This window comes from Chiloscyllium plagiosum, unplaced genomic scaffold, assembly GCF_037043375.1.
Source record: "Chiloscyllium plagiosum isolate Xiang-an unplaced genomic scaffold, Cpla_swu_hap1 HiC_scaffold_12, whole genome shotgun sequence".
NCBI lineage: Eukaryota > Metazoa > Chordata > Chondrichthyes > Orectolobiformes > Hemiscylliidae > Chiloscyllium > Chiloscyllium plagiosum.
In genome coordinates, this window is record NW_028270150.1 from 12,756,957 (window position 1) to 12,782,470 (window position 25,514).

Here is a 25,514-nt window from a genome sequence, read left to right on the forward strand (position 1 = left end):
GATGTCATTCTAAACTAATCCCATCTACCTGCACATGGTTTCTATCCCTCTATTCCCTGTTTGTTCATGCATCCATCTAAATGCTTCTTCAACTTTGCTAACTTACCTGCTTCTACCACCTGCCCTAGCAATGTGTTCCTGGTACCTACAGTCCTCTGTGTGAAAATTTTCCCTGCTCATCTCCTTGAAATAATCTCCCCTTTCACCTTAAACCTATGTCCCCTTATAACTGACATTTCCATCCTGGGAATAATGTCTCTGCAACTATCCAAGCCTCTCATAATTTATATACTTTTATCATGCCGCCCCTCAACCTCCCACACTTCAGCGAAAACAATCCAAGTTTTTTAACCTCTCCTTATAGTTAATACACTCCAATCCAGGCAACATCCTGGTAAACCTGTTTTGCACCCTCTCCAAAGCCTCCACATCTTTCTGAAAGTGCGACCAGAACTGGACATGCTACTCCAAACATGGCCCAGCTATAAGTCTTCTCCAGCTGCAACATAACTTGCCAACTTCTATACAATGCCCCAACTGATGTATGCCGCCCTTATCACCTTATCCAAATGTGTTGCCACTTTTAGGGAGCTGTGGACTTGGACACCAAGAACCCTCTGTTTATTGATGCTCCTAACGGTCCTTCCATTTAGTGCATCCTTTCCGCTTGCACTTGCCCATCCAAAATGTATTGCTTCACACTTGTCCGGATGTAACTCCATCTGCCGTTTCTCCACCCAACTTTCCAACTGATCAATATCCTGCTGTATCCTTTGATAACCTTCCTCACTATCCACAATTCTACCGACTTTCATGGTGTCTACAAACTTACTGATCAGAACGCCTGCATTTTCACCCAAATCATATTTATCCTTTTTCTTTTTGTCTAACCTTTTAAAATTTCTTGTCATTCAAGGTTCCTGAATCTTGCCATTATTATCACCTGTAACCTTCTAAATTTAAGAGAAAACAGGCCTGTCTTGTATAATCTCTTTTCATAATTTAATCCCTGAAGTGTAATTTTGGAAACCTATGTTGTACTCCATCTGAAGAAATATATCCTAAGTAAAGTATGATGCTCAGATCAGCTCGCAGTGCTCCAAATGGGGCCTAACCAGGGTTTTGTATAACTTGCAGCATAACTTCTATATCCTTCTACTTTAGTCCTCTCGAAATCAGGACCAGCATTCCATTGGCTTTCTTGACTATTTTCTGCACCTATTCGTGATATTTTAAAGATCTATGCTCCTGAACCCCAAAGTCGTTTTGGATATCCACTGTATTTAATTTCATACCGTCTAGCAAATATTACTGTTTGGTCCAAAATGGATTACCTTACACTTGCTTTCTTTGAACTCCAACTTTGCCCATTCACCTATAAATATCCTCTTGAAATTTTATGCTGTCATCCACACTGTCTACAATGTTGCCTAACTTTGTCATCAGCAAATCTTTATCTTTGACTTTCTGTGCCATTGTCCAAGTTGCTAATAAATAGTAATAGACCTAATTGTGGAACATCATTGCTCACAACATGCCAATTTGTGCACCTACTGAATATCCCTACTTTCTTTTGTCTGCCACTCAACCAGTTTCTCAGCCACGACAGTAATTTTCCCTCAGTTCCATGGGCTTCTACCTTACATAACAGTCTGTTATGTGGGACTTTATCAAATGCCTTCTGGAAATCCATATAACAACATCATAGACATTTCCCTGTCCACCCCTTCAAAAATTCAGTGAGGTTGGTCAGAGATAACCTACCTGTCATGAATCCATGGCTCTCCCTGGCTAACTGAAAAATTCAAGGTGTTCAGTTACTCTATCCTTGTTTATAGATGCCAGCAATTTCCCCGCCACATGTTAGGTTCAGTGGTCTGTAATTTCCTGGTTTTCCTTTTTTCTTCCTTCTTAAAAAAAAATGGCGTGATATGCAATAAATCCATTCCAGAGGGACAACTCTTGTATCCAGGGAACTCTGGAAAATTATAATTAGGACATACCTATCGCATTCCCAACGTCTCTCCCCCAAGTCCCTCCTCCCTATCTGCTTGGCACACCCTCCTCATTCCTGAAGAAGGGCTTATGCCCGAAACATCGATTCTTCTGCTCCTTGGATGCTGCCTGACCTGCTGCGCTTTTCCAGCAACACATTTTTCAGCTATAGTTAGGACATGTCCAATGTGCTCCCCTACTTCTTTTTTCCACTCTCTGATAGAAGCTATCAGATCCTAGGGATTTGTCCATCCCTAATTCCATTCATTTCCTCATCACTGATGTTTTACTTACTTCCAATGAAACAATTAGAAAAGCTTGATGAGGATGGCGAATAAATAAATGTGTTTGGAAAGCTCAAAGAGTACTGGAGGAATAATCAGCCTGGCTGATTGTGTGAAGCAATTAAATGTAACTCTTTTGGATTTTTCCACTATGAGACAGTTAGCTCATGACCTCTCCCATTGGTGCTATTGTTTTAATATTGTATTTATTTCTGTGCTATTCATTTGAGGATAGAAAATCCAAAGCCAGAAAACCCTGACAGTGAGCAGTAGGTTTTCTGGGATGTGAAGAAACAAAGGAATATTTGAGATGTGAAGTACATGGGTGGCACGGTGGCACAGTGGTTAGCACTGCTGCCTCACAGCGCCAGAGACCCGGGTTCCCGGAGACTCCACTGTGTGGAGTTTGCACATTCTCCCCGTGTCTGCGTGGGTTTCCTCCGGGTGCTCCGGTTTCCTCCCACAGTCCAAAGATGTGCAGGTCAGGTGAATTGGCCATGCTAAATTGCCCGTAGTGTTAGGTAAGGGGTAAATGTAGGGGTATGGGTGGGTTGCGCTTCGGCGGGTCGGTGTGGACTTGTTGGGCTGAAGGGCTTGTTTCCACACTGTAATGTAACCTAATCTAATCTAAGTCTGCTCCACCATCCAGTATGATCAGAACTGACCTGATTTTGGCCTCAGCTTCACTTTCCTGCGCATTCCCAATAACTGTTGACTCCCCAAATATAGCAAGCTGTTTACTGACTTGAGTTGAGGCATTAGTTTGAACACAAGCATGTTCTGCTGGGTGCCAGAACGTCTACCTTTAGCCAGGTGGTGATGGAGTGGCACTTGTGATTTAATTTTGTTTTGGGAAGGAGGTTGGTGCAGGGAATGGAACACTTGGAGTGGTAGAGATGTACAGTGAGCAAACAGACTCTTTGGTCCAACTCGTCCATACCGACCAGATATCCTAAATTAATTTAGTCCCATTTGCCATCATTTGGCCCCTTATCCCGCTAAATCCTATCCTTTTCCCCATCCAGATACCTTTTAAATGTTGTCATTGTACCAGCCTCCTCCACTTCCTTTGGCAGCTCATTCCATACACACACTACCCTCTGCCTATAAAAGCTGTCCCTCAGATCCCTTAAACCTATACCCTCTAGTTTTGGACTCCCCTATCTGGGGAAGAAGACCTTGTGTATTCACCCTATCCATGCCCCTCATGATTTCATAAATCTCTATGAGGTCGCTCCTCAGCTTCCGACGCTCCAGGGAAAATAGCCCCACCCTATTCAGCCTATCCCTGTAGCTTACTTGAATTCAAACTTCAGACAGTCCAGCCGTGGTTCCATGTCGATGCTGATTTTGTAGATTTAAGTTGGCAGTTGACATCAGGCCTAACAGTCATTAATAGTGACCTCGTTATATGCTTATTTCTTACACATGCATGTTATGTGATGATAACATTGGGCTTGAATGTAATACTCTGTTCAAGTAGCCTGTGAAAAATCAATGTTAAGGTTCACACAGAAAGAACAGCAAACGTCTGTAGAATTTCCTGAACAAATGGGTGAAGCGAACAATTTTATTGATGACATCTGTTGGTGATGTTTTGTGTCCTGCCTGTGAGATGTAGTCAGTCACGGACGCTTAGAGCATCCCTTATAACTACATCTGCAGAAAGTGTATCTAACTTCAGCAGTTCACCGAACAAATGGACAAGGTTGAATGGCAGTTGGAGACACTAAGACATATGAGTGGCGGAGAGCATCGTAGATAGAAGTTATCCAAGTGTGTTCGCACCCAAGGTAGAGGAAGATAGATGGGTGACCGCTAGGTGGGGCAGGCAGTCAGTGCAGGAATCCCTTCCAGCTGTCTCCTTCTCAAACAAGTATTCTGTTGGGATACAGATGATGGGGATGGCCCATCAGGTAACAGCAGCACCCAGGGCAGTGACACCACAGCTGCCTCTGCTGTACAGAGGGAAAAAACAAAGGGTAAAGCTATAGCACTTGGAGATTTGATAGTCAGAGTCACAGATAGGCACTTCTGTGGCTGTGAGAGAGACTCCAGGATGGTTTGTTGCCTTGCTGGTGCCGGAGCCATTGATGTTTCTGAGTGGAGTATGGGGCAAACAGAAGAGTAAGCAGACAGAAGTCACTGTCCACGTTGGCACAAATGACATGGGTAGGAAGAGTGACAAGCTCCTGCAATGACGTATCAGGGAGTTAGGCAGTAAACTAAAAAGCAGAACTTCTAGAGTAGTAATCTCAGGATTACTCCCTATGACATGTGCTACTGAGGCTAGGGTTAGAGACACAGTGCAATTGAACACATGGACGAAAGAGCTGGTATGAGGGGAAGGGCTTCAGGTATGTGGATCATTGGGATGTCTTCCAGGGAAGGTGGGACCTATACAAGAAGGATGAGTTGCACCTCAACAGGAGAGGCACCAATATCCTGGCAGAGAGATTTGATAGTTCCACTCGGGAGGATTTAAGCTGGTGTGGTAGATCGTGGGAAGCAGAGCAGCAGGCCAGTTAATATTGAGACTGGGGAAACAGTATGTGGATAGTCCAAAAAGGGAGAGGGCCATACTGGACCTGGTATTGGGAAACAAGCCCGGCTAGGTGATCCAAGTTTCAGTGGGGGAGCATTTTAGGAATAGTGACTGTAATTCCGTACATTTTCTGATATTTATGGATAAGGACAGAGTGGACCTCTGAAGAATGTATTAAATTAGGGGAAGGCTAACTCTAACCAAGTGAGGCAAGAGTTGGAGAATGTGGATTGTGAACGGCTGTTTGAGGATAAATTCACATCTGACATTTTGGAGTCTTTTAAAGACCAATTGATTAGAGTGCAGGACTGGCATGTTCCTGTGAAAACGAAGGACAGGAATAGCAGGATTCAGGAACCTTGGATGACAAGGAAAATTATCAGCTTAGTCAAAAAAAAAGGGAAGCATGCCTGAGGTCTATGGAACTGAAAAAACAAAGTCCTTGAAGAATATAGAGGAAGTAGGAAGGAGCTCAACCAGGGAGTCAGGAGGGTTAAAAGGGGCTATGACATGTCCATGGGCAGCACGTTTAAGGAGAACCCTAAGGCATTTTATACATACATTAGGAGCAAGAGGATAGCTATGGAAAGAATAGGGCCGTTCAAGGATAAAAGGGGGAGGTTATGTGTGGAGCCAGAGGAGATAGGCGAGATCCTTAATGAATACTTTACATCTGTATTTCACAAAGAGAGGGGCAGAAAGAATGTTGAGGTTAGGAAAACTCTCAAGCAGGTCAACTTGATGAAGGAGGAAATGTACTTCAAGAAACCCGACATTAATGTAGATACCGATCCCGTCCCAGGACCAGATGGGATCTATTCCCAGATACTGTTGGAGGCAAGAGAGGAAATAGCTGGAACCTTAACAGGTATCTTTGCCTTCTCTTTGGCATTAGGTGAGGTTCCAGAGGACTGGAGAATGTTGTTTCTTTGTTTAAGAAGGGAAACAGAGATAATCCAGATAATTAAAGGCCAGACAGTGGTGGAAAAGATACTGAGAGACCGGATTTATTCATATTTGGAAGCTTGTTAGTGTTAGGCAGCATTGATTTGTGTGGGGAACGTCATGTCTTACCAACTTGATTGAGTTTTGTTGAGGAAATGACAAGAATGGTGAGGGAAGGGTAGTGAATGTTTCTACATTGACTTCAGTAGGACATTTGATAAGATGTCTCATGGCAGGCTGGTACAGAAGATAGAGTCTCATGGGATCTGAAATCAGCTGGCCAATGAATACTGAACTGGCTTGGTCATAGAAGTCAGAGAGTAGTGGTGGAAAGGTGGTTTTTGGAATGGAGATCACGACTAGTGGTGTTCAGCAGGGATCACAATGTTAGGACCTTTGTAATATTTTGTCAATAATCTGGAGGAAAATGTAGGTGGTCTGATCAGTACGTTTGCAAATTAGTAGAGTTGTAGATAGTGAAGAAGATTTTCAAAGGATACGGCAGGAAACAGAGATAGCAGACTTGGGTAGATTCAATTTAATAGAGAACATAGAACATAGAACAATACAGCACAGAACAGGCCCTTCGGCCCACGATGTTGTGCCGAACATTTGTCCTAGCTTAAGCACCCATCCATGTACCTATCCAATTGCCGCTTAAAGGTCATCAAAGATTCTGACTCTGCCACTCCCACATGCAGCGCATTCCATGCCCCCACCACTCTCTGGGTAAAGAACCCACCCCTGACATCTCCCCTATACCTTCCACCCTTCACCTTAAATTTATGTCCCCTTGTAACACTCTGTTGCACCCGGGGAAAAAGTTTCTGACTGTCTACTCTATCTATTCCTCTGATCATCTTATAAACCTCTATCAAGTCACCCCTCATCCTTCGCCGTTCCAACGAGAAAAGGCCTAGCACTCTCAACCTATCCTCGTACGACCTATTCTCCATTCCAGGCAACATCCTGGTAAATCTTCTCTGCACCCTCTCCAAAGCTTCCACATCTTTCCTAAAATGAAGCGACCAGAACTGCACACAGTACTCCAAATGTGGCCTAACCAAAGTCCTGTACAGTTGCAACATCACTTCACGACTCTTGAATTCAATCCCTCTGCTAATGAATGCTAATACGCCATAGGCCTTCTTACAAGCTCTATCCACCTGAGTGGCAAATTTCAAAGATCTATGAACATACAGCCCAATATCCCTCTGTTCCTCCACCTCACTAAGAACCCTACCGTTAACCCTGTATTCCGCATTCTTATTTGTCTTTCCAAAATGGACAACCTCACACTTGGCAGGGTTGAACTCCATCTGCCACTCCTCAGCCCAGCTCTGCATCATATCTAAGTCTCTTTGCAGCCGACAACAGCCGTCCTCACTATCCACAACTCCACCAATCTTCGTAACATCTGCAAATTTACTGACCCACCCTTCGACTCCCTCATCCAAGTCATTAATAAAAATTACAAACAGCAGAGGACCCAGAACTGATCCCTACGGAACTCCACTTGTAACTGGGCTCCAGGCTGAATATTTGCCATCTACCACCACTCTCTGACTTCGACCGGTTAGCCAGTTTTCTATCCAATTGGCCAAATTTCCCTCTATCCCATGCCTCCTGACTTTCCGCATAAGCCTACCATGGGGAACCTTATCAAATGCCTTACTAAAATCCATGTACACTACATCCACTGCTCTACCCTCATCCACATGCTTGGTCACCTCCTCAAAGAATTCAATAAGACTTGTAAGGCAAGACCTACCCTTCACAAATCCGTGCTGGCTGTCCCTAATCAAGCAGTGTCTTTCCAGATACTCATAAATCCTATCCCTCAGTACCTTTTCCATTACTTTGCCTACCACCGAAGTAAGACTAACTGGCCTGTAATTCGCGGGGTTATCCCTATTCCCTTTTTTGAACAGGGGAACAACATTCGCCACTCTCCAGTCCCTTGGTACCACCCCTGTTGACAGTGAAGACGAAAAGATCATTGCCAACGGTACTGCAATTTCCTCTTTTGCTTTTCACATAATCCTAGGATACATCCCGTCAGGCCTGGGGGACTTGTCTATCCTCAAGTTGTTCAAAATGTCCAACACCTCTTCCTTCCTAACAAGTATCTCCTCTAGCTTACCAGTCCATTTCACACTCTCCTCTTCTACAATACGGTCCCTCTCGTTTGTAAATACTGAAGAAAAGTACTCATTCAAAACCTCTCCTATCTCTTCCGACTCAATACACAGTCTCCCACTACTGTCCTTGATCGGACCTACCCTCGTTCTCGTCATTCTCATGTTTCTCACATACGCATAAAATGCCTTTGGGTTATCCTTGATCCTATCCGCCAAAGATTTTTCATGCCCTCTCTTAGCTCTCCTAATCCTTTGTGAAAGGCAGGTCGTGCCTCACAAACCTTATTGAATTCTTTGAGAAGGTGACTAAGGAGGTGGACGAGGGGAAAGCAGTAGATGTGGTGTATATGGATTTTAGTAAGGCGTTTGATCAGGTTCCCCATGGTAGACTACTGCAAAAAATATGGAGGTATGGCATTGAGGGTGAGTTGGAAGTTTGGATTAGGAGTTGGCTGGCTGGAAGAAGACAGAGGGTAGTAGTTGATGGCAAAGGTTCATCTTGGAGTGCCGTCACTAGCGGTGTTCCGCAAGGATCTGTTTTGGGACCATTGTTGTTTGTCATTTTTATAAATGACCTGGAGGAGGGGTTAGAAGGTTGGGTGAGTAAGTTTGCGGATGATACGAAAGTCGGAGGAGTTGTAGACAGTGAGGAAGGATGTGGCAGGTTACAGCGGGATATCGATAAGCTGCAGAACTGGGCAGAAAGGTGGCAAATGGAGTTCAATGTAGCTAAGTGTGAGGTGATTCACTTTGGTAAGGGTAATAAAAAGATGGGGTACTGGGCTAACGGTCGGATACTTGGTAGTGTGGATGAGCAGAGGGATCTTGGTGTCCATGTACACAAATCTTTGAAAGTTGCCACCCAGGTAAATAGTGCGGTGAAGAAGGCATATGGCGTACTGGCTTTTATTGGTAGAGGAATTGAGTTCCGGAGTACTGAGGTCATGTTGCAGCCACATCTGGTGCGGCCACATCTGGAGTATTGTGTGCAGTTTTGGTCGCCATACTATAGGAAGGATGTGGAGGCACTGGAACGGGTGCAGAGGAGGTTTACCAGGATGTTGCCTGGTATGGTAGAAAGATCGTATGAGGAAAGGCTGAGGCACTTGGGGTTGTTTTCATTGGAGAAAAGAAGGTTTAGGGGTGACTTGATAGAGGTGTATAAGATGATTAGGGGTTTAGATAGGGTCGACAGTGTGAATCTTTTTCCACGTATGGAGTCAGCTATTACAAGGGGGCATAGCTTTAAATTAAGGGGGGGTAGGTATAGGACAGATGTTAGGGATAGGTTCTTTACTCATCGAGTCGTGAGTTCATGGAATGCCCTGCCAGTAGCAGTGGTGGACTCTCCCTCATTATGGGCATTTAAGCGGGCATTGGATAGGCATATGGAGGATAGTGGGCTAGTGTAGGTTAGGTGGGCTTGGATCGGCGCAACATCGAGGGCCGAAGGGCCTGTACTGCGCTGTATTCTTCTATGTTCTATGTTCTATCCCTTTCTTCAGGTCCCTTCTGGCTATCCTGTATCCCTCCACTGCTCTGTCTGAACCCTGTTTCCTCAACCTTATGTAAGCCGCCTCCTTCCTCTTTACAAGACATTCAACCTCCCTCGTCAACCAAGGTTCCCTCACACGACCATTTCTTTCCTGCCTGACAGGTACATACATATCAAGGACACGCCGTATCTGTTCCTTGAAAAGGTTCCACATTTCCACGACATCCTTCCCTGACAGCCTATGCTCCCAACTTTTGCTCCTCAGATCCTGTCTTACAGCATCGTAATTACCCTTCCCCCAATTGTAAAACCTACCCTGTTGCACGCATCTATCTCTCTCCATAACCAAGGTGAAAGTCACAGAATTGTGGTCACCATCACCAAAATGTTCACCCACTAACAAGCCCATCACTTGTGCCGGTTCATTACCGAGTACCAAATCCAATATGGCCTCCCCTCTGGTCGGACAATCTACATACTGAGTTAGAAAAGCTTCCTGGACACACTGCGCAAACACCGCCCCATCCAATCTACTTGATCTAAAGAGCTTCCAATCAATATTTGGGAAGTTGAAATCGCCCATGACTACTACCCTGTGGCTTCTGCACCTTTCCAAAATCTGTTTCCCAATCTGTTTCTCCACATTTTTGGAAGATCAAATTCAGTTGCAAAATATGCAATAAATGGCAGAATCCTTTGGAACATCGGCATATAGAGGGATTTGGGCATACACGTTCACAGATCCCTGAAAATGGCAACACAGTTGGATAAGGTGGTCAAGAAGGCATACAATATGCTTGCTTACATTGACCTGGGCATTGAATATAAAAGTTGGCAAGATATGTTACAGCTGTATAAAGCTTTAGTTTGACGCATTTGGAATATTGTGTGCAGTTCTAGTTGCCATGCTACCAGAAGGACGTGGATGCTTTGAAGAGGGTGCAGAGAAGGTTTACCAGGAGCTTGCCTGGTGTGGAAGGTTTCAGGTATGTGGAGATGTTGGATAATCCCGGATTGTTTTCACTGGAAAGATGGAGGCTGGGGACCAACCTGATGGAGGTCCACAAAATTATGAGAGGCACAGATAGGATGAACAGTCAGCGGCGTTTTTCCACGGTGGAAAGGTCAACTATAAGAGGGCACAGGTTCAAGGTGAGAGAGGGGGTAAGTTTTGGGGAGAAGTGTGGGGAAAATTTTTCACACAGATTGTGAGTATCTGGAATGCACTGCCAGGGGAGATGGTGGAAACAGGCACTTTAACAACGTTTAAGGCATATCTTGATAGACACATGAGCAGGAGGCAAACAGAGGAATGTTAAGAGTGTATGGGCAATAAGTAACGGACCTAAATAAGGATTTGCAATTTGCACTGGCTTGCTGGCCTGAAGCTCCTGTTCCTGTGCTGTATTGTTCTTTGATTTTATTTTTGCTTAGCTATAACTCAGTAGTCATACCCTGATTCATTTTTCAGCAAGTCCTTCAAACTTATTGTTTCTTTAAATATTTCGCAGGAGTTATTTCTGTTCCTTCATTTCCCTCACCTTGTTCCTATTGGGGTGTCATGTTCAAGGTGCCAGTCTCAATTTCTGGCCTTTTTTTCAGATTTACAAGAGAGCATCGCCAGGCTTCACCGCACAATTGATCTGATGTACACTGACAAGACTATGATGCAGGTAAATGTTCAGAGCTGTGTGATTTTAACTGAGCTTCAGGCCATCTGCTGCTTGAAGGAGTGGGCTGTGAAGGACAGAGCCAACTGGATTGAGTTCCATTATTCTGCAGGTGGTTTTGTAACCAGCAGGGAAATGCCAAATGTGGGAACTCCGAAATAAAACTACTGGGCTGGCTTATCAAACTGTCAAGGAAAAGATTTTGGCTGCATCTATTCATTAAAACTGATCTGATGAAATATGAACTGAGTTTAACAGTGATGGTTTTTGAAATTTGTGTGTGTCTTACTTTAAGGTGTCAATTTAAAATAGATTGTTACAATGGAGAGCAGATTTGACAAATTTTAATATATTTTTGAAGCCTCAGCAACAGTTTATGGCATTTATGTATATTTATGTTCTTCACTGTAGTGAGCCTTTATTGACCCAATCTTGCCTTTGTGCTCTAGGTTCCTTACCGACTGCATGCAGTCTTGGTGCATGAAGGGCAGGCTAATGCTGGGCATTACTGGGCCTACGTCCATGATCACCACCAAGAGAGGTGGATGAAGTACAACGACATAGCTGTTACCAAATCCTCCTGGGAGGAGCTAGAACGCGATTCCTTTGGAGGTTACAGAAACGCTAGTGCATATTGTTTAATGTACATAAACGACACGGAGCGACACTTAATAGAAGGTACTTTCACTAGCTCTGATCTCGTCTTTTACATGTATTGTGTGTAACACATGGAAATCGTTTGACGTAGATTGTTACTTTTTATTTTGAGATGGCGTGATTTGAGAATCCTTGGCTTCTGTTATGTCTCTATTTCTGCTCAGAGGATCACACAGAACAGAAGAAGGCAAGTCAAACCAGAGTCATAGTTAGCTCGTGGTCTACAGCACAGAAAGGGGCCCTTCAGCCCATCATGTCTGTACAAGTCAAAAACAACCACCTAACTATTCTAATCCTAGTTCCCAGGACTTGACCTATATCCTTACATGCCTTAGCATAGCAAGTATACATTTAAATACTACTTAAATGTTATAAGGGTATCTGCCGCTACACCTTTATAGGCAGTGAGTTCCAGATTCCTGTCACGCTCTGGATAAGAGTCTTCCCTCACATCTTCCTTAAACCTTCTGCCCTCACCTTAAATCTATGCCTTCCGGTCATTAATCCCACCATCAAGAAGAAACCTTTCTTCCTATTTATCCTGTCCATGCTCCTCTCTCCATTAGTCCAATTTCCCTGGTCTTTTCCTACAGCCTGACACCTGTATCTTTCTTGAGCATTTATCCAGTTCCCTTTTGAAACTCACTGTCGCCATCAATCTTTGAGATCAAAATAAGTCATTGCATAAAAAGGGTTGTCCTCCTGTTACCTCTGGCATTTTGCTGATCACCAGACAATATAAATTTAAGGTAATTGACTACCCGCGAGAACAACATTGCTATTAATATTAATTTCTTCCACCAGCTCTTCTGGAAAGATTAGAAAATAAAAGGGTTGAAGTCATGCAACAAATATACAATGGCCTAGCTAGATCACACCAGGAATACAATGAGCAGTTCTGTACACCACACCTGAGGTAGGATATATTGGCCTAATGTCATAACTCCGTAAGACAGGAATAGAGCTAGGCCATTTAGCCCATTGAGTTTGCTTTGCAATTCATTGAACTAATGGTTGAGTTGATAATCCTCAACTCCACTTTGTTTTTTTTCCCATAACCTTTGATTCCCTTACTGATAAAAAAAATGAGTCTATTTGAGCCTTAATGATCCAGCCTCAATAGCCCTCTGCAGTAAAGAATTCCATAAATGCCCTCTGAGGGAAGATATTCCTTTTTTTAAATTCATTCACAGGATGAGGATGCCACTGGCCAGGCCAGCATTTATTGTCCAACCCCAATTCCCCAATTGCCCCAACAGGCAGTTTGAATCAGCCACATGGGCTGTGGGTCTGGAGTCACATGTAAGCCAGACCAGGTAAGGATGATGTCTTCCTTCCTTCCCTAAAGGCCATTAGAGAACCAGATGGGGTTTTCCAACAATCAACAATGGATTCATGGTCATCGTTAGATTCTTAATTCCACATTTGCCGTGGGGATTTTGAACCCATGTCCCCAGGTCATTTCCTTGGTCTCTGGATTAATAGTCAAGCTAGGCCATTGCCTCTCCTTTGGACGTTGATGACATGAGTCTTGAGATAATGCCTATTGGTCCTAGATTTTCCTACAAAGCTAACAATCTTTCTACATTAACCCTGTCAGATCCCCGAAGAATGTTTCAATAAGCAATAACTTGACTGAGTTTTTTGAAGAAGTAACAAAGAGGATTGATGAGGGCAGAGTGGTAGACATGATCTATTTAGATTTCAGTAAGACGTTCAACAAGGTTCCCCATGGGAGACTGTAAGCAAAGTTAGATCGCGTGGAATACAGGGAGAATTATCCATTTGGATACAGAACAGGCTCAAAGGTAGAAGACAGAGGGTGGTGGTGGAGGGTTGTTTTTCAGACTAGAGGCCTGTGACCAGTGGAGTGCCACAAGGATTGGGGCTGGGTCTACTACTTTTCATCATTTATATAAATGATTTGGATGTGAGCATAAGAGGTATAGTTAGTAAGTTTGCAGATGACACCAAAATTGGAGGTGTAGTGGACAGCGAAGAGGGTTACCTCAGATTACAACAGGATCTTGACCAGATGGGCCAATGGGCTGAGGAATGGCAGATGGCAGTTTAATTGAGATAAATGCCGAGGTGCTGCCTTTTGGGAAAGCAAATCTTAGCAGGACTTATACACTTAATGGTAAGGTCTCAGGGAGTGTTGCTGAACAAAGAGACCTTGGAGTGCAGGTTCATAGCTCCTTGAAAGTGGAGTCGCAGGTAGATAGGATAGTGAAGAAGGCGTTTGGTATGCTTTCCTTTATTGGTCAGGGTATTGAGTAAGTTGTTGGGAGGTAATGTTGCGGCTGTACAGGACATTGGTTAGCCACTTTTGGAATATTGTGTGCAATTTTAGTCTCCTTCCTATCAGAGCGACATTATGAAACTTGAAAGGGTTCAGAAAAGATTTACAATGTTGCGAGGGTTGGAGGATTTGAGCTATAGGGAGATGTTGAACAGGCTAGGGCTGTTTTCCCGGAGCTTCAGAGGTTTATAAAACCATGAGGGGTATAGATAGGGCAAATAGACAGTCTTTCCTGGGGTGTAGGAGTCCAGAACTAGAGGGCATAGGTTTAGGGTGAGAGGGGAAAGATATAAAGAGACCTAAGGGCACCTTTTCCTGCAGAGGGTGGTACATGTGTGGAAGTGGTGGAGGCTGGTACAATTACAGCATTTAAAAGGCATCTGGATGGGTATATGAATAGGAAGAGTTTGGACGGATATGGGCTGGGTGCTCGCAGGTGGGACTAGATTGGATTGGGATGTCTGGTTAGCATGGACAAATTGGACCGAAGGATCTGTTTCCATGCTGTACATCTCTATGACTTTAAGGTCACCTCTCATTTGTCTGCACTTCAATGAGTACAGGCCCAACTTATTCAACCCCTCTTCATAAGACAGTCCCTGCATATCTGGATTAAATCTAATGAACCTGCTCTGGATTGCCTCCAATATTAGTCAATATTATCTTACATACGGAAGAGAGTGTATTGTAGACTTAGCAGAATAATAGATTAGATTAGATTCCCTACAGTGTGGCCCAACAAGTCCACACCGACCCTCCAAAGAGTAACCCACCCAGACCCATTTTCCTCTAACAAATGCACCTAACACTATAGGCAATTTAGAATGGTCAATTCACCTGACCAGCACATCTTTGGACTGTGGGAGGAAACCGGAGCACCTGGAGGAAACCCTCGCAGACACGGGGAGAATGTGCAAACTTCACACAGACAGTTACTCAAGGATGGAATCGAACCTGCGATCCTGGCGCTGTGAGGCAGCAGTGCAAACCACTGAGCCATCATGCTGCCCCAAGTGGTAAATTGTCAGGAGAGATTACACATAGCTAAAGTTAGATGTTGAAGGGATGATTTGATTGAAGATTATAAGGTGAAACAGAAGGGAAGATTATTGAGAAGATAAGGAAACTCTTTCAGTGTTTGTTAAATCCTAGATGTACTGTCCAGAAATTAGATCCAGACCTTTGGGAGTGGAGTTGGGAATCTCTTCTATGAGGAAATAGTGACAGAATTTTTGACCTTTCCAAAAACTGACAGTTCATGCTCAATCAATCATTTATCAGCCTTCATTTTAAAATTATTTTTGTGATCAGAGGAATCAAGGGATATGAGAAAATGTTGGTATTTCTATCCCAGATTGACTGTATGACCACAGAATGACACAAAAGAAATCAAAGTGCTCCTGTTCCTTTGTTTCTGTATGCCAGTTGATTTTCTTGAATTTACACATCTCACGTAATAATAATTTTGATATATTTCCCTGTGGGCTATTGTAGTTCCAGCAAGTAGTTGTATTGAAAGAAGTACCATGCTCTTTACAATTCCATTGCACTTCCAACTCCACTATTCTTTCCCATGATCCTTGAACACATTATCATCCCCTATTTTTATTCTCAACTCCATGTTGGAACCTATCCTGTTAGTTTTGTCGTAGAGGTGGAAATCTATGAATTTTAAATCACCAAACACATATTCAATGTGAATATGCTGCATTGTCCCTATTCATCCTCCTTTAAGTAGTGAGATCCCTTTCAGATATGTTGGAGTCCCCAAAAGATCTGTATTTGACTCATGTACTCAACAGCGTGCTACTTCAATCAAAGACTTGGCAAGATGTGCCTCACTTACAACACCCAACAATGCTGTTTTCATAAATGTGAGCTGATGTTGTCAAGTTAGCGTTGTCCTGTGGAGGGAGTGTTTAGATGCAGGAATGCAAATAACCCAAACAAAGTCAGCTGATGTGGTCAAGGTGTGTCAAGCTGCAAGAACATTACTAGCTAGAGGTTGGAGGGATACAAAAAGGACCCATGTCCAGGAAGTTATAGAATCATTATCCTTTTGTTTGGCCCATTCAGTCTGTGTCAGCACACTTCAGTCAGATCCATTTCCTCAGTCTATCTTCAAAACCATCAAATGTTCATTCCATTTTGAGAGAGATGAGACAAAGTGCAGCAGATGATCTACAATTTTCAATACAGTGGGCAGAGCTACCCTCACCAATACCAAAATTCATCAGTGATAGATCTTTCATGAGCCTATATCAAACAAGACAGGCAGTTCTTTTGAAATGGAATTGAAATGAGACAGAGCAGCCCTTGGATTGAAAAACTCACTCTGCAGCTTGTTGTTTTGAGCTGGTACAGGATTTCCTCAGCAGCTGGATGGCCAAGGTTCTGGGAGCCATTCAGTACTATTTGTTCAGCATATTTTACCAGCCCCTTTTGGTTAATTGGGAATCCAGATGTTGCTACTTCTGTCTTTGTTTGGTGAATGTCATGTAATTGACACTGTTTTGATGTTTGACCTCAATATGGGGGAAGCACAAAACAATGTCACGTGACTCATGAGACATTAAATGGATTTACTTTAAACAGGACACAGCTGTGAGTTAATTTTGGACTCATACCTGCAGCAGTAGCAAAATTTGTATCTAACTCTGGTTCTCTGTGAATGGTTGTTTCAAAGTAGGTGTTACACCAGGTGCTGTTTTCCTACACCCTTGGCGGACTTTAAAGTTCATGTGACACTATTCAGATCAGAGTATGGAAATCTCTCCAGCTTACTGCACAAGTGATACGTGAGTGAAGCCCTGGTCATCTTGTAGTTAGGAATTAGTATTTCCACTAATTTCAGTTTGGATTCATTACCAGCCAAGGAACTCAGCTTGCATGGAACATTAAAGACTAACATATTGGGACAGTCTATATGATTGTAATCATGTTAAAATTTGCCAAGCAAGTTCTGCGTCCAGTATACAGCCTGAGAGAGCAAGACTTGCAGGGCCTCCTGTTCAAAATCAGCTATTAAAATATAGATCAATATGTATTGTAGAGTTTGGCTCTATTGTCTTTCCAAGCTAGCACGTTGGATGGTGAGACCTGTTTCCCAGTTTGTGAAATGATCATGCATATTTGAATCGGATAGAAAGTAGAAATTTTTTGACACTGACTCAGTTGCCTGGTTTTGATGCGTTCAGATAATTTCGGTGAAGATGGCTTTATTTATTCCACATGTCTCAGGAAGCTTGTCTCAATCTGTGGTCAGGTGACCACTGCAGCTGTTTTAGAACCATATTTCTTTTTTTAAAACCATTTTCGACTGAATTGCCTGGGTGGTTTTCTTTTGTACTTCTTAAGGGGGTGAATTTGCATTACTTTTATAAAAGTTTTGTTTTGAAAAAGCAACTTTGAAAGAGACACTGGAATCAAAGTCATAGAGGTATACATCACAGAAAATGCTCGTTCAGTTCATTGAGTCTGCACCGGACAAAAACAACCACTAATCCCATTTTCCAGAATTTAGCCTTTGGCCTTGTGTGCCTTTGCGTCACAAGTACACATCTAAATACATCCAAAATGTAGATATTGTTCCTCTACCACCTCTACAGACTGAGAGTTCCAGATTCCCACCGTCCTCTATGTTTTGTTTCCCCAGATCTCCTCTAAATCTGTTCCCTCGATCATTGATTCCTCCACCAAAGAGGCAAATTTCTTCCTATCTGTGTCACGCATTCCAATAATGTCACTCCCTCGGTGTTGGTTGCTCCAAGGAAACTCCAGTCTATCCAATCTCTCTTCACACCTAAAACTCTTGACTTTGTCTTCACTCCGAAAGGCTCAGATTCCACTAAGGACCCCTGAGTAGTGCACAAAAGCAGGAACTCCGACTGATTTCCCGTTTTCACTTGCTAATTCAAACTGTTGTGTCAATGCTGCCAATGCAGTGGATGTCAGTGAACTCAGGATAATATAGGCAATACACGTTGCAAGGATGTGTGATATGCAAATGAATTTCTCAAGTCTGCTCTTTGCTATTTAGTTTACAGCTTATATATTTAAAAATTCTTCCCCATTGCTCTTGTAGAGGAGTTCGATAAGGAAACTGGTCAAGTATTGACTGGAGTGAACACCTTGCCGCGTGATTTGAAAGAGTATGTGAGGGATGACAACCGCAAGTTTGAGAAGGAGTTGCAAGAGTGGGACGCACAGCAGGAGAAAAAAGCCCAACAGGAAAAGATGGAGATACACACTACCCAGAGGGAACCCCATGGAGCATCTACCTCAGGTGAATGGTTAAAAATAATTTGTGACCTCGTTTGGTCTGCTGAATTGGAATTTTTTTCATGTGTTGACGTATTTTGAACAGTGGTTTAGCAGGTGTCTTGAAGCATTGTGCTAACCATACACCTTTTACTGTTCTGTAAAAACTGAGCTATGCAGATCAAAATATCTTGGGTACAGTTTCTGTTCTGTCTTAAGTTAGCTGACTTAGCAATCGCTTGCAGTAAGGTTTTTGGCACCCTTCAGCTGTGGGAGAAAATTCCCTACCAGTGTTGCCAGTCCTGTTCTCAACTGGTTGGCCACGGTGTACGGATATCAGGCTACTCCATTGTGTGCACTCGGTAGTGAGAATCAGATTGACTTTGGCCGTTCAGCTGTCTGTAGACCTGTTTGTCCAGAGAGTTGTTAGAAAATGGAGTTTGTCACTGTGTGGAATTCATGTAACTAGATGCACTGAAGGAGTAGTTGGGTAGGAACATGATCTTAACAGGTTGTATCGGTAAGGTGAACATATGGCCCCGCAAGTCTGTTCCACCATTCATTACAACCATGACTAATCTTCTGTTTTGGCTCTGATTTATTGCCTGCTCCCGTTATCCCTTGATTCCTTGAGGGATCAAACATTCGCTAATCCAGCCTACAATTTCTACTCATTGATGGAGCATCCATAACCCTGATGAGTGGACAATTCCATAGATTCGAACCTACTGATTGAAGAAATTTCTCCTTCTGGCAGTCCTAATTCATGAACTCCTTTTCCGGAGACCCTGCGACCATGTGCTAGATTTCCCAACTTCTCATCGAATAACCCAGTGGTAGCCGAAAGAACGTTCACCTTCCCGTTTTCATGACATGGCATCTCAAGGGTGGTCTCACCAAGGTGAGATGCGGGTGAAAAGAAGCTTGTGTGGAGTACAAATGCCGGCAGAGACTCTGTGAGCTGGATGTTTCTGCGCTGTAAAATTTCACGCAATTCTGAGATCAGCTAACAGTGTAGATTAGGAACCTGAGCTCTTCTGTTCTGAATGACCCCCCCCACCCTCTGTTTCACAGTACAGCATACAAGGAAACTTGAAGCTTATCATTTGACATTTTGTTGGTTTGTTTCATAATTAATGTTAGACCGTTGAAAACATTTGGTATAGTGTTAGCTCACGTAGAGAGCTGAAGTAGGCTCCAGAGGGTGGTTATCACCTGTATTCTCCCACAGGGTAAAAACATCTTCAGGGGAGAATCCTGGTAACATACTTTGCTTAAAATTCTCTTGTTTTTTATTGTGCAAGGAAAAGAATTGGAATACCTAGAGCAACCTTCGGCAAAAGATCTCTCTAAAGTTTGTGAAGGAGACACTGCAAGGATGGTCACCAAAGCTGCCACGGAGTATGACGACCGGGGCCCAGAGGCTGCGCTGCAAGCGGTATGACTTGCAACAAGCCAACTTTTCTTTACTATTTACTTACAATATCAAATAAAGAAGTGCTGAATAGTGAATGTCAGGCCAGTTCTTGCTCGCTAAGAAACACCACTCCAATCCATCTTCTTTATGCACCCCATTAAAGGCCATGATTTGTTTGTGTTACGTACAGGAGTATTGTACCCCAGTGAGAGAGTGGATTTTTCTTTTCCCTCCACCACCATTATCCTCAAAGCACTCCCCTGTGACGTAGTGGTGGGTACACCATGAAGATGTAACTTATTGCTTGTGAAAATTTTCTGGATTTTCTGAGCTAATAATAAAGCCCTGTATAAATTGAAGTTACAGCTTCCCCTCCCCATCCCAACCCCAGCCAAAACCCCTCCATTCCTCTCTGTTTAATTCCTTCCCAAAGAAGTGAACTCCACTCGGTAGTATTTCTTTCGGTGTCAGTAGCCTTCAGTCTCCCTCCAGATACCTCAGCCAAGTTGGCACTGTTGGCTTCCATGAGGAAGAAAAGCATGTTTGCATCTGTTTGACGAGCTGTCAGTGTCATAGCCAAGTCAATTCCTTATTGCCTGTACGCCCACCTAATTGGAGCTGCTGGACAATTCATGTAAACTGCCCTTCAGTTTACTGCTGTAGGGGGAGCTGCACTTACCATTCCAAACCTGACGTGAACCAGGTGAGACGAACAACAATCCAGTCCGATTGTTATGTACAGTTCACCTACTCAATTAACTTGCTGGGACATCGAAGGGTCTAAGTGTTTAAATTAAACTGTGAAGTGGCAGCTTTGCACTTTCCAGAGATACAGCACTCCTGTAAGTAACATGCTTTATAACAATTTGTTTGCTAATCTTTATTTGTTCATTGTGCCACATTTCATTTTTGGACCACCAGGTCTAGCCTCGCCCGTTCAAACTTCATTGTCCCACAGTTGTCTTGTATTACTTCAAATCAAAACGCAGATGTACAAGAGTTAAAGAAGCCGACCTATATTCTTCCAATAAACAGATTCTAACATTCCTCCCATTACAGTATTTTTCTGTGTTTTATTTGGGGGAGGGAGAGGTAGAAGTCGAGTTTGCAAACATGCTGTCAACCTCTGCTTTGTGCCTTACTTCCTGGCAGTGATTGTCAGGAACTCTGACCAAAGATTGTGTGGCACAGGACAGAGATTAGTAGAGGCAGCACACAAATCTTGTATTCCTGAAATTGACCTTGGCTGTGAAGACCTTTATGGTTTATTAAATCCCCTCTATGTTTTCAATATTCTGCCAGTTATTTAAGCTGTTGTGCTTCTTTTGCTCCTTAACATGTGTGTTTGTATATATCTGCAAAGGAGATATTTTCATGGACAGAGGTTATAACTTTGACACCAACTGTGGAACAGTGTGGTTTAAATCTGTCCCAGCAGAGCGGCACGGTGGCTCAGTGGTTAGCACTGCAGCCTCACAGCACCAGGGACTCTGGTTCGATTCCAGCCTTGGGTGACTATCAGTGTGGAGTTTGCACATTCTCCCAGTGTTTGCGTGGTTTCCTCCCACAGTCCAAAAGATGTGCAGGTTAGGTGGATTGACCAAGCTAAATTGCCCATAGTGTTAGGTGCATTAGTTAGACAGAAATGGGTCTGGTGGGTTACTCCTCAGAGGATCGGTGTGCACTTGTTGGGCCAAATGGCCTGTTTCCACACTCTAGGGAAGCTAATCTAATCTAATCTAAAAGCAGTTAGGAGGGGAGGGGTTTGAGGAGCAGATAGGATGCTTTTTCTTAAACCTGTTTAGGAAGGTTTAATGCTGCACACCTTCTTGACAGCAATCCAGCACACATTGGTGAATCAGCAGGACATCCAGGATACAGTGCAACCATATAATAGATAGGATGCATTCTGCAAAGCAAAGGATTGTGGGTACATCAGTCGCCATTATTACAGACTGTAAGGTGACTAAAAGTGACAGTATGTTATGTGACGAAGCTTCCATTCCAACCAGTGTTGGCGACCCTGCAAGGTTGCAACTGTCTTTGAACAGATTTCAGTCATAACAGGTAATACTGAGTTTAGTAGCTTATTTGTACTGATGTCCAAATGACATAGGGCCCACAGTTCCTCAGCTGGTTCAGTGATCAGAGATTGAACCCAGATGCTTGTGAGTCCTGTCATTGAGATCAGCAAAGATCTCAGGGAAGTAAATCAGGGTGCAGTAGCAGAACACTTTATAATTTGTTTTGTAATCCGGCACTATAAGTTGATCCTGACACAGTGCCTTGGGAGTTAAGTTTGATAAATTATTTTGATGTACAACAAAAGTACTAATAGTGACATTGACCATGAAGCGATCAGATTATCTCAGTCTAGTTGGTTCATTTGGATCCTTCAGGGAAAGAAATATGTTGTCCTTACCCACTGTGTCCTCTATGTGACTCCAGATCCAGAACAATGCAGTTGGCTTTTATCTGCCCTCCTAAATAGCTTTGGTTGCCACTTAGTTTTGTTCACAAAGGTACGTAAGAATTGCCAATGACAACACTTGGTGCATTTAAAAACCACCAAGAATGGAAGTTAAGAGACCAAGAGTATGATTTTGAGTAACATGCAGACCTCAGCTCAGATGCTTGCTCTCGATAATATTCTCAAGTCAAGTTACAAGTTTTGTTTCTTTGTTCTTTGGACATGGACATTGTTGTTGAGTCTGACATTCAGTTCCTAAATGCGCCAAGATGCACGTGGTGGGCCACCTTCTTAAAATGCTGGTAATAATTTTACACAACTGGTTAACTCATTCGGTTACTTTAAAAGGAAGTTAAGACGGAGAAGGTCAGGCAGGGTAAGGACATTAGGTTTCCTTTCTTAGTGGGACATTGGTGTACTCTTTACTTCCATTTAACCCTTAATAAGCTTTTCATTTAAAAAAGCAATGTTGTCTTTAGGGTCATTACTGTAGACAGGCAGGGCTAGGGTAGGACAGTCTTCACCTTAGCTACTTCTAATTTCTAGCACAGGCAAGTTTTAGTCTTCACCTAACTTTTAATTCCTCGCTCAGATGACTTTACTTCAGTCTACTGGTAGTTAGCTGAAAATGCCTTCTCCCAGTTAACCTTAAATTTTATGCAGTTACAAAAGCCAAGCAAAGGATGCTTACCAGTTTCACAGTATAGGATGCCAAAATGGAAACAGGCAAAGCTAACTGAAGTACATTGATTAAGTTAGCTGTCTTAACAGGTGTCACGCATTCTTGGATCATCTGATCTAATAGTAGCCCCATCTCCATGGATACTGCTAAATCTCTCAAGGATGTCCCAATGCCTTTCCTTCCTTAAAGTAACACCTCCCTCTGAATAATAACCACATACTCCAACTCTCTGTGTTCAGTGTCCCTAATTCAAATTATTTTGCAATATATTAATGGCGATGTTCCAGTTAGTGTGTATGGCCAGAAGCTCCAGGTGTTCAGCTGTGCACTTGAGTGAGACTCCAGTGGCTGCATGTTATTCTGGGAAACTGTGCTTGGTATTGTCAGCTAGGTTGCATCATTTTAGATACGGTGGTTGAGATCGGCCAACATATTTTCTGAATACATGTGAAGAAGTGAAGTGCTGTGCACTGTCTAAAATTGCACAGGTTTTTTTAACGAGTGCCAGTGGACAAAACTCAAATTTGTCAAAACATTTTCCCTGTTCTCAATCCCAAGCTGTCCAAATGTGAACACTTAAGCTGCCTGTGAATTGCACTCTTCCCTGCAGTTGCCAACATCATCACTTGGGGATTGCACTTGCAGCTTCCATTCCTCTTGTCCCTCCTACCCCTCTTGCCTGCTCCTCCATTAAGTTGCACACTAAATGTAGATTCTGTATGTTCTCTCATCCTCATTGAAGGACTGTATAGGGGAAGGGAATGTTCTCTCCTGTGGAATCAGTAAATGTGGTTCCTGATTGTGCAAAGTTGAATTGATTGTATTCTGTATTTTTATTTTACTTTTCTTTGTTTTTGGTATCAGACTTGTCTAAAGTTTGGTTACAGAACAAATTGTCAGAAAAAGTCCCACGTAAATCTGCACTCAATTCATTAACTGAAGTTCCTCACTTGCTATCACAACTAGTGACAGACCAGTAATTATCCATGTTTCAATCTGGTAAAGCACAGGAGTAGTGTTTATGTTTTGTCGTTTACAGGATGGTCCCTTCAAATATTATCTGATTCTGGGGGGTTCCCTGCAAATTGTGTCTCAGTTACTGACACTGCCACCTTTGGTTTCAGAGCATTACTGTAATGATCAGTGTTTGCCACTGGATGGTGCTCTGTGGCCACACATTAAATTGTAAATTCTCCTTTATGCCAAAATGTGGTTGCACATAGGTTCAAGCAATGATTTGCCCCAAACACCCAATTGGCAAGTGTGGCTGTGGACACTGCTGAGGCATCCCAGATGTCTTTTTTGGTAACTTTTACATTCTGTGTACCATAGTAGCAAAATCACCTTCCAAACCCACAACCTCTACCCACCAAGAATGATGAGGTCGGTGGGTACAAGGGAATAGCACCAACTGCAAGTTCCCCTGGAAAGGAGTGAGCCCTTTGTAGAATTGACACCGCGCTTTGTGACCCTTCATCTTTTTCTTTCCTGATACCGTCCTTCACTTCCTGACCTTACCCTTTTCCTGTAGGCCTCTGCTCCAGCTTCCCCCGAGCCTGGTCTCAGCCAGCGTGTGGTTGACGTGGAGATTTCCCCAGTAGGAAGGTTGGTCATAGAGTCAGAGGAAGGCGGTTATGATGATGAGGTATCTACGCAGTGCCCGACTGTGTGTAAATGACTGGACAGCATGTGGGCATTTGTTGCATGGCACTCCCGAATGGGCATGACTCTGTGCACTGCTGTGCATCAGAGTACTAGTGTTACAGTTTAAACAATTTCTTAAAGGACACAACATAGAACAAGTTAATGCAGGGTAGATGAGTGCACATAATAAAATGCAGAATAGAAGGCACAGCTAGCCAGGGAGCACAGGGGTAAAGGAAGGTTCTACAGTGCCAGGTCAGGGAAAGTGCATAATTCCAAACTTAACATAGACTAGGCACCAAATTACCGAGCAGGGGACAGGATGCAATGGAAAGTAGGGTAGAGAGTACACTATATGTTGCAGGGTAATGGAGACGGTACATTGTTCGATGCAGGGCAAGGGAGATGGCGCATTCTATGATGCTGGGTTGGGGAGAGGATGCATTGTGCCATATATGGTATAGAACAGGATGCATTGTACCATACACGGTAGAAGACACCATGCATTGTACAATGCAGGACAAAAGTGAGGACTGCAGATGCTGGAAATCAGAGTCTAGATTAGAGTGGTGCTGGAAAAACACAGCAGGTCAGGCAGCATCCGAGGAACAGGAGAGTCGACGTTTCGGGCAAAAGCCCTTCGTCAGGAATGAAGGCAGGGAGCCTCCGGGGTGAGAGATAAATGGGAGGGGAGTGGGGCTGAGGAGAAGGTAGCAAAGAGTACAATAGGTGGATGGAGGTGGGGATGAAGGTGATAGGTCAGAGAGGAGGGTGGAGCAGATAGGTGGGAAGGAAGATTGGCAGGTAGGACAGGTCATGGGGGCAGGGCTGAGCTGGAAGGTTGGAACTAGGGTAAGGTGGAGGCTGAGGGGAAATGAGGAAACTAGTGAAGTCCACATTGATGCCCTGGGGTTGAAGTGCTTCGAGGCGGAAAATGAGGCGTTCTTTCTCCAGGCGTCGGGTGGTAAGGGAGCAGCAGTGGAGGAGGCCCAGGACCTCCATATCCT

General features: G+C 43.5%; 1 protein-coding gene across 3 annotated transcripts in view; it reads left to right on the top strand.

The window, feature by feature from the left end:
- usp25 (ubiquitin specific peptidase 25) overlaps positions 1-25,514 on the top strand; it is a 212,928-nt gene that overhangs the window by 119,822 nt on the left and 67,592 nt on the right. For 2 of the 3 annotated variants that reach the window (XM_043701414.2, XM_043701415.2), the window contains exons 15-18: positions 11,008-11,078; positions 11,525-11,753; positions 18,119-18,319; positions 19,599-19,732. In XM_043701414.2, the coding sequence (XP_043557349.2) occupies positions 11,008-11,078; positions 11,525-11,753; positions 18,119-18,319; positions 19,599-19,732 (635 nt within the window). Of the gene's footprint in view, positions 1-11,007; positions 11,079-11,524; positions 11,754-18,118; positions 18,320-19,598; positions 19,733-24,394; positions 24,509-25,514 lie in introns of all 3 variants that reach the window. The other variant, XM_043701413.2, reaches the window with a different exon arrangement.